Below are 10,353 nucleotides of genomic sequence, written 5' to 3' on the forward strand. Positions count from 1 at the left end.
ACCTTGGCTCAGGTCATGAGCTCGCAGTCCATGGGTTCGGGCCCTGCATCAGGCTCTGTGCTGACAGTTTGGAGCCTGGAGCCTGTTTCAGATTCTGTGTCTCCCTCTCTCTCTGCCCCTCCCCCACTCGCACTCAGTCTCTCTCTCTCTCTCTCTCTCTCTCTCTCTCTCTGTCTCAGAAAATAAATAAACATTAAAAAAATTTTTTTTAAATGTGACGACTGTAGCATTATGTAACATTTAAAAAAAATATCCATACATGGTGATGCTAAGAGGTGTTGCTTTTTTTAATTTGGACTGATGGTGCGTATTTATTATTCACGTTAACTGATACTTATTCAGAGTAGGAAAGGATGACAGCAGAAAAGAAATCAAGCTGCTCTGTTTCTACAGAGTGCTAGGGTCAGGCAACCTCTCAGGATTCATCTCCCCCTCTCGTGTGAAGCTAGCACCAAGGAAATTCAATTCCTGGTAAGGTACTTGTCTTGTAAAATTTCAGTAGTTCTATTTTTCCTTTATATGGTTTGGGAAGAAAAAAACAAGTTAAAGGACTTTTATGTATATGCTTTTTGTACTTTTTAAAAATGATTTATAACCAACATTTTTCACTTAATCACACATTTCCAGTTTGCAGTATCTGACAACAGGAAAGCATGATTCATTTGACAAATAAACTTCATAGCCAGTACTTACTTTTTTTTTTAAGTTTATTTATTTTGAGAGAGAGAGAGCACAAAGAGGGAACAGAGAGAACAGGAGAGAGAATCCCAAGCAGGCTACACACGGTGAGTGCAGAGCCTGATGGGAGGCTCGAATCCGCAAACCGCGATCTCATGACCTGAGCTGAAATCGAGTCAGACGTTTAACCAACTGAGACACCCAGGCTCCCTGCCAGCATTTACTTTCAGAAAGACATTTGTTCCATTAATTGCCATAGTTTTTTGGTTTGTTTTTTTGAGAAAAAGAGTGCGAGCAGGGGGATGGGGGGAGGGAGGGGCTGAGGAGAGAGAGAGGGAACCTTAAGCAGGCTCCGTACTCAGCATGCAGCCCAACACAGGGCTCGATCCCACAAAGCTGGGATCATGACCTGAGCCAAAATTGAGTCCGATGCTCAACCATCTGAACCACCAGGCAACCCAATTGCCATAGTCTTTGAGCTGAGAACTTTAAAATAGTCAAAAAGGCAGTTCTCACCTGCCATTTCATAGTAACAACATTTAACAGTTATGTAGCTCTTAGTGTATGCCAGGTGTTATTCTGAGTACTCTACGTATGTTAATTTATTGAATCTTCACAACAGCCCTATGAAATAGGTGGACTGTTGTCCCCATTTTACAGAGGAGGAAACTGAGGGTCAGAGAGGTTAAGTAATTTACCTATATCGCTAATAAGTGGTGGTGCAAGATTTGAATCCTGGCAATATGGCTTTAGAGTTCATGTTATTTAATCCAGGTTTGGACGGACTCCTAGTAATAGCTAACACGGACACAGTGCTTCAGTGTGTCAGGCGCTCTCCCAACCACCTTATCTGTAGTCATTCATTTAATTCTCCTACCACCCTATAGTGCCCTAGTGCTGTCAGGTTTGGAATGCTAAAGTTTAAAACTCACAGGGGGATCCTAAATGGCCCAAAATTAAATATAATCATCTGCTCAGATTTTTATGTCTATAATGGTCTCTCCTGACTTCTAGGATCATTGCTCAGGAAAAATACACTAGAATCACTTTTATATATTTTAGCTTCTAAATTTGGTTCCTATATGAAAAAGCACTTAGAGTCAAACTTAGCCTTCAAGGTATTGTTAACTTCTTTTTCTCTCTCTCTCTTTTCCTCACTACCTTTTTTTGTTTTTCCAGAGCATTTATAGAAGGATCATAAAATGCTTTCACTGCCATACACTTTGATCATCTAATTCAACTACCCATTGGAAGCCTATATCACTACTAAATTATCATCCACTGTCTGCTTGAGTACCTGCCAGGGGTATTCTGGTCCATTTTCAGGCTTCTCTTATCATTACAATCTCTTCCCCACATTGAGATAAAATATGCTTCTGTCTGTGATATCTACCAGTCAGTTTCAGTTTTACCCTTTGGGCCATGTCATAATCTTAACCTTTTGCAGAGCATTTTGTAGTTTAAAAATGTTTTCAGGTGTTCTTGTGTTCCTACCGCAAAGGTAGCTTCTAAACATTTGAAGACAGCCACATTTCCCCAGGGTCTCTTGACTTGCTGGGTGGACGGGTTGGCCTCCGCGTGTGGTGGTGCACAGCTGTCATTCTAGAATCTCCCTTCATCAGACTGGGAATTCTCTTCCCCTTTCCTGTGTTCTGTCTCCTGTTTTCTACATTCCATCCTTCTCTTTCCTGGTTTATCTCACACTTTACTGGAACAAATTTTCTGGTATCTTTGTGAGGAGAAGTACATTTTTTAGATACTGCATGCCTGATCGTGTATTCTTCATTCTCTCACATGAGAGTTTGGAAATAATTATCCTTCAGACTTTGAAGGCATTGTTTCATTGATTTTCTTTCATGATTGCTGTTGACATATCTGAAGCCATTTTTAAAAATATTTTTAATGTTCATTTATTTTTGACAGAGACGGAACATTAGCGGGGGAGGGGCAGAGAGGGAGTCACAGAATTCGAATCAGGCTCCAGGCTCTGAGCTCTCAGCGCAGAGCCCTCCATGGGGCTCGAACCCACCACCCACGAGATCATGACCGGGTCCAAAGCCAGATGTTTACCTGACTGAGCCACCCACGTGCCCCTGAAACCATTTTAATACTTAATCTTTTGTAAATGGTCTCTTTTTACCCAGCCCTGGACATAAATGGATCTTTTCTTTGTCTACAGTGTGCGGAGATGTCAGTGCTTCTTTGGAGCGGGTACCTTTTCGTCCGTGGTACTGGCACTCACCAGGTCTTTATGACCTGTAAACTCGTGGATCTTTTTATCCTAAATTTCTCCTGTCTCACTTTCCTTTCTGGAATTTCCTTTTAATTCTTTTCACTCTATTTTTTATCTCCTTTTCTAATTTTGGGGGAGTTTCTTCATCTTTATATAGTAATTCTTCTATTATGTTTTTGTTTCTGCATCTTTCATTTCTAAGGTTTTTGGGTGGCCAGGGAGTTGTTTTTTGCTTTTGGTATCTGAAAATCTGTAGCATGACTGGCAAGCATCGCGTGGTCTGGCCTTTGCCTTACTCAGCGGCTTCATTTTATTTTCCTTCCCTTTGTTTCAGTCACATTAGCTTTCCAGAGTTTTAAACAGCCACGTTCCCTCTTGTCAAAAGAGCCTTTCCACACACTGTGTAGAATTTCTGTCTCTCCCACTTTACTTAGTTAACTCCTATTAGTCTTTTAGTTCACAACTTAATGGTTACATCCTCAAAGGAGTCCTCCCTGATCACTGTAGCCAAGCCAGATCTCATTATATGCTTTCATAATTCCCTGTACGCTTCGCATTCTTGCCAGTCAGACCATCTATCACGCAATCATGTATGTTTGTGTTTATCCCAGAGCTTATGTAATAGCTACTCGTTAAATATTTTGGAAGGAAAACAGAATGGATATAGAGGTAAGTTCAACCAGAAGGACTGTATAAAGTCAGAACACTGATCCAGCCTTTTGACCCCTGAGGAAAAGGTTTGGTGAAGGAAGCAGAGCCCCCGAAGGACACTGAGAAGGACCAGGAGGCGGTGGGGGGAAGAGGGGGACATGAGGAAAGCACGGTGTCATGGAACATCTTAAGGAAAGAAAGGTTAGTACTACGAAAGTAAGAGCAAGGGATATAGAGCTTGAAAAGTAGCTGTTGAATTAATAACAAGTAATTTGGTGAGTGAGCAGCCTCAAGGTGGGGAGGTGAAAAGTGAATGGAAGGAAGGTAAAGGAGGTGAGGAATGACACTATGTGTAGATAACTCTTTGAAGAACATTAGTTGTGAGGGGGAGGGTTGCCATAGCTAGAGAAGAACACTAATGTCCAAGATCGTTTTGTAGTTTCTTTTTTAACTTTGTTTTTCACTTTAGATGGGGGAACTAGCATATTTAACTGGAGAGGGAGAAGAGTAAAAAGAACAAAGAAAACCAGAAATTGGGCACGATAATTATTAATAATAGGTATCAATTATGTGTCCTTTTGAAGTATGAGAGACCAGGGCGAGTATCTCACAGTTAGAATCTAATCCTCATGATACCTTCCAGCAGATGTGATAAATATAATCTGTAAAAAAGTGATGAATTTTATATATGAAGGAACCAAGGCGTGCAAGATGGGATAGACTGTAGAGCTCTGGTGGGGGATTAGCACAAGTGACCCTTCCACTATCGTAGGGGGTGGGGGGCTGGGGTGGACGTGGGTGCACATATTTGTAGCTGGGGCTAGCATGGCTTTAAGGGCCTTGGGCTTGGGAAAGCAAAATGGCAGATTTCAGCTGATTTACTAGCTCAGTTAGTTTTCTGTTTCAGGAAGTGAGAGCTTCTGTGACCTTGTTCCCTCTTATTGACAACAGCAAGAATAGGAGGGTTGTATGTAGGCTAATAGTTTGGTCATTGTGAGTAGAGTTCACATGAGTGTACTTTCAGTGCACTGCCTTAACTAATGGGAGACAAAGTCTTCTGTGACAAGTAGCGAGCAAGAGGGACAGAGGACGAGGAAGAGGAGGATGGTGAGGGAAGGGTGAAAGTGCTGAGGCCTGATTTCAGGGAATGGACAACAAGCCACAACTCTTGCCAGCTGCCAACCTGAACCTGGAAGGTTTTTGAAAGACCGCATCTGATTCATGTGGGGGAAAAATATAGTAACTGTGTAGGGTGATGGCAGTAGAAACACCATTTAAAGGCAGCGTAGTCCAACTGGAAGCAGATCTACATAGCATTCAGAACTCAGTTTGAATTACAGTTTGGTCATTTACAGGCTGTGGGATCTTAAGACAAGGTTCACTTGACAGTGAGTAGAGCGTGACTTTTTAAGCTAAAAAAGCACCTCATCTACAGCTAAGAACAACTATAAAATGTTTCTGAGGCCCCTGATGCCTGTGGGAAGTTACGAGATGACGTGTACGGTCTAGTTGGCCTGTGGTACACATCATTAGTAGTGGTCTCGCTGAGAGCCAGTGCGGTCCGCCAGCATCTCATGGGGCCGCCCGTTGATTATTCTCTTCCTGTGGAGTGGGACAAACTCCTGTGCCTGTCTTACTCCCTACTGTATTCACTTTTCCCTTGATGTATTGCTATTGAGTTCCCTAAGCCAGTTGTTTGGCGCTAGTGATAAAAGTGTAATTGGCAGGGGGGCCTGGGTGGCTCAGTCATTTGAGCATCTCACTCTTGACTTTGGCTCAGGTCATGATCCCAGGGTGGTGGGGTCGAGCCCCGCTTTGGACTCTGTGCTAATTGTGGAACCTGCCTAAGATGGTCTCTCTTCTCTCCCTCTCCCCCTCCCCCCCACCCTCTCCCTCTCAAAAATAAAATAAAAAATGAGTCATTGTCAGCTCCTCTGGAAGCAATCTCGTAATTATATTTTTGATCAAATAGCTGTTGAATGGCAACACAACCAGGTGTTTCCCCTAGAATGTAATGGAAGGTGGTTTTTTTTGTTTTTGTTTTTGTTTTAGGTGTTACAAGGATTTTATTCAAATACAATGTTACTCCCAGTGGTCAACACATAGGCATCCATCTCTGAAAACTGGAAACATTTTTCTAAGATTATGAATGCACATAGGATATTACTTAGGATATTCTGATGTTGGTGATGGGGACAAAAATACACAATCTTTTCCTTCTGAACCTAATTTGCAACAAAGAGTTTCAGTGCAGGGTGAATCCCTCCCCTGGTGGGGTTTTGTGTTTGGTGCTCAGCACTGCGCAGGTAGATGCCGTGTGTGTAGTGCACAGAGCTTGGAGCCTCAGCTCTTCATCACTGCATTCTGATACTGTGAAAGTCCCCTTTCTGACCCTTCACTTCCTCATGTGTGAAGTTAATAGGGTTGTCGCACGGACACAGTAAGAATGGCATTATACAGATTGCCTTACAGGCCCTGGCACTTTTCTAGGGACTCAGTAAATGTTTATTATACATGTACCTAAACTGCAGTTTGCCAGAATCCCTTGTTTAATTTGGGGCTGCCAACAGTACATCCTAGAATGCTACAGTTAATTAAAATGAAAAGTTGAACTAACATCTAGAGCCATTGTATACGTGGTATTATTATGAAGTAAGATTTGTGTGTCAGCAGTGGGTGTGAGTATAATGTAAATGACCTTTTAAAAAATAAATTATTTTGAATACTTTTAAAGATAGCATGCCTGTTAGTAAATCTTAGAGATACAGTCAAGCCATTCAAAGACAAGCCTGGTAAATAAATTGGAATTTGAAGTTGATTGTAATCCTCACTTTTATCTACTGAGTGTGATCACAAGGTAACAGGAAAGCAAGTTTATACTGGCTTGTTCACGGATTCTAAACGAAATTACAAGATATATTTTAGTAAAAGGAATGGTATAGTACAATGACTCCTTTGGAGAACAACCAGTTCTATGTAGAACTACATTTTATGTTTGCATATTACTTTTCGATTGCATTCAGTATGATCAGGAATAAATAATATTGTTTTGTTCAGTTGTGAGTGGTAGTATATAATGATTCACTTATATTTATATAATTATATAAACTATATATTTTAAATATACATAATTTTATCAGTGTTTATTTTTGAGAGAGAGAGAGCACAAGCTGGGGAGGCGGGGGGGGACACAGACTCCGAAGCAGGCTCCAGGTTCTGAGCTGTCAGCACAGAGCCTGATGCGGGACTCGAACTCACAAACTGTGAGATCATGACCTGAGCCAAAGTCAACCGCTTAACCGACTGAGCCACCCAGGCACCCCAATGTACATAATTTTGAAATACATTTTATATATTTTTAATTTTACTTAAACATAAGTTTCTCAGATTTTGTGGATAAGTGAATTAGTTATCCTTGGTATTTTTCCTTCTCTTCCCTATCAGATGGATAGTGGCTATAACACACAGAATTGTGGAAGCAATATTATGGATACAGTTGGAGCAGATAGTGATGCACAAACCTTGGAAGTTGAGAATAAATCTCAAGTTCTTAATACAAAGGTATGGAAAAAATAGAGAAAGCTTGGTATGGTTGTAGGCTATAAGTATTTACTAAATGTGATTTTTTTCAGGGGCGCCTGGCTGGCTCAGCTGGTGGAGCATGTGACTTCATCGTGGGGTTGGGAGTTCAAGCACTACATTAGGTGTAGAGATTACTTAAAAATAGAAACAAAAATAAATGACCATTTTCAATATTTTTTCCACCCCATTTTGCTTAAAATTTTTTTAATTATCATGTTTAAGCCTCATCCTATTTTCAGTTCATTTAACCACAGAACGTGCTTTTTAAATCAAAACACTTCATTTTCCTAAATAACTCTGGCTATGGGAGAGATTAAGAGGTTGGAGAGGGAGAACTAGTCCTATTTTGGAATTGGCACCTGAACGCTTTTCCTTAAAACTAAAGGGAAAGATAGGTTTTTGCCTTTAACGTTTCAAACCGAGACTACACATCAAAATAAGAACTCTCAAAGGTTAAGTGCTTTTTTCTTAAAAATCCACGAGCCTTTGGAGACCAGGAATAACACATACCTTACCTACTAAGTATTTGTACAGAGATATACTTTTGATTAGGACATTTACTTAACTTTCTAGATAGGATGGTTATACTATATATATATATATATATATATATGCACATATTTGAATAAACATTAATTTTAGGCACTAATTGGGAGAATCTTTGATTTTTATATGCCAATTTATTAATGAACACAATACACTGAACACAACTCTCCAGTGAATATGAAGATTTAATGTGGAGGCCACCTTAATTTCTCTTTCGTCCATTTTGTCATGAGGTGGGATTGTAGTTGCCCATTTAAAAGTAAGCAAGCATTAGGATATAGGAAAAGTACTCTTTTTGTTGCAGAATATGGACTTCTAGAAAATCCTATCTTCACTTGTACCTTTAGTATTCATAAGGAAATCCTCATTCCAGTTTTAAAAAATATTCACATAATAGTTGCACGCTTGAATGGTCCTATCCAAGCAGCAAATAAGGTATTTTCTGTTTTTTCCCCCCACAGGAAGACCGCATAACACAGAGGTGTTGAATGAGAACAGCAAATCCTCCCAAGGCAGCAATCCATAGAATAACTTCTCAGAACCAAAGACCATCAGTGAATGGCTCCTCACATATTTTTTACGCACAGGATCAATAATGTGATCGTGATTGGGAAAAAGTTGCTTTAACTAACAGGTTTAGATTTTCTTCTTTCTCCCTTAATGTGAAAAATCAAGGGCTTAATTTAGTGACATGGGAACAACAGAAAAACTCCTGGAACTTTCAAGTCATTGAAGTACAAGTGTATTTTTTATTAATAAATATTTTTGTACTTACCTTGATTGATGTGTTTAACAATAAATTTGAGAGTAAGGACTTTGCCCCTATCAGGGTCAGTGAACTGCTTATTAGTTAGTATACCCTACCAACAGCACTGAATTTGGCAGTAGTTGTGAGATCATGTAAAATTGTGAGGGTACTGTTGTACATAAAACGAATTTACATTTATAACCTTTGTGAAAGAAATAGATCTTTCTTTTCTTTTCAATTAAGCAAACTTAATTGAAAAAATAGAAAGATGAAGGCTTCCAGACTTTTTTGTTCTTGATTTAATTTCTGTGCAGAAATTCTTAGTTCCAGTGATAGCTGTTCCAGTTACTACTTTTGAAAACGTAAACACTAGAAAGGTCCAAATAGCATCTTAGTATCACACGTTATTGGGGCACCTGGGTGGCTCAGTCGGTTGGGCTTCCCACTCTTGGTTTTGGCTCAGGTCATGATCTCAGGGTCATGGATTCGAGCTCCATGTTGGGCTCTGCTGACAGAGTAGAGCCTGCTTGGGAATCTCTCTCTCTCTGCCCCAACCGTGCACACATACACATGCGTTCTCTCTCCAAATAAACTTTAAAAAAAAATCATACATTATTAGTGGGGTAAATGTGGGAATGCCCAGAATATATCTCCATCCCTAGGGTTGGAACATTGTTTTCAGCTCAAATTTGGCTGGGGAGGAATAAATCAGTGGGGACTGGGTGACACAGTTCCTGTATGACTTTAGGCCTATAAAATTATGGTTGGGCAGACACAAAACTGATTTTTTAAAATCTTAAAGTTCACGCTGGGAGTAGAAGGGATGTATAAATTTTTTGGACACATTACCTCTGGAGAATGTATATGCAGATTTGCAAATCACCTTTTCAAAGTTATCTTATTCAAAAGATGGAGGAATAATTCATATGCAGCCCTAGGAAATAAAAACATACTATCATTGTGTCATTTTATTTTTTGCACCTTATAAATTTATTGCTAACCTGCAAAAAGACCATTTCTTCCTGTGTACCTGATTCCTCTCCCCCAGCACACTAACCATTGAGTGGTTAGTCACTAGGTCCACTGTTCGACTCTATTATGAAATTGAGTCCTTAAGCACATGGGCTTTAGAATCAATATAAACTTAAATTTAACAACTACTGTGTAGTAGGAGGAATTCGGTTCCCTGGCTATGTTTTCTTAATAGCACAAGAAATAAGATAGTGATTATAGCTTGGGTTCAAATCCATCATCACTTACTACTTGATCTGGGACATAAAATCTTCATCTTCTCATCTATTAAATGGGGAAAGTGGTTTTACCTAACAGGGCTTTTTAAGTGTAATATTCCACGTATGCTACTTCGCCTAATAACTGGCACTAGAAGCATATTAGATTACCAAAGATGAAGTGTTAGGGTGAAAATTTGGTTTCTGGTCATCTTAAACTACCCAGTAAGGACTAATTCCTGAATTAGGTCTTCCTCATAAATGACACACAAGAAAACAAACTTGGAAAGTAGAAGGTTAGCCATTGCTTTGTTTAACCAAGAAGCCCCCATTTCCTTTTGTTGCAAGTAAACTACGGGCTGTTGGCAAAGGATTTTTAAATGGTGGGGCGGTGGAAATCAAATGAGTAATATTTTGTGACACATGAAGTTTGTGATATTTAAATGCAAGGTTTTGTTTGAACACAGCCAGGCTTGTCTACATACTGTCTGTAGCTGCTTTCGCACTGCAATGGAAGAGTTGAGTACCGTGTTGTAACACAGACTGTCCAGCATCGTCAAACATGGCTGGACCTTTACAGAAAATGGCTTATTGGCACCTGCTCTTGCGTGTTAACTTACTACTTGGACCCAAGACCACTCCAAGTTATTTTCTTTAAACTGGGACAATTTCTGCCTCCATGTTGG

The 10,353-nt window shown here is 39.9% G+C and overlaps 1 protein-coding gene across 2 annotated transcripts in view; it reads left to right on the forward strand.

Moving 5' to 3' along the window:
* Positions 1 to 8,470, forward strand: part of BORA (BORA aurora kinase A activator) — a 28,762-nt gene extending 20,292 nt beyond the window's left edge. For both annotated transcript variants that reach the window (XM_049647061.1, XM_049647062.1), the window contains exons 11-12: positions 7,007 to 7,123; positions 8,152 to 8,470. In XM_049647061.1, coding sequence (XP_049503018.1) covers positions 7,007 to 7,123; positions 8,152 to 8,178 — 144 coding nt within the window. In that variant the 3' untranslated portion in view covers positions 8,179 to 8,470. The remainder of the gene's footprint in view (positions 1 to 7,006; positions 7,124 to 8,151) is intronic.
* The last annotated feature ends 1,883 nt before the right edge of the window (positions 8,471 to 10,353 follow it).

Source organism: Panthera uncia, assembly GCF_023721935.1.
Source record: "Panthera uncia isolate 11264 chromosome A1 unlocalized genomic scaffold, Puncia_PCG_1.0 HiC_scaffold_16, whole genome shotgun sequence".
Classification (NCBI taxonomy): Eukaryota; Metazoa; Chordata; class Mammalia; order Carnivora; family Felidae; genus Panthera; species Panthera uncia.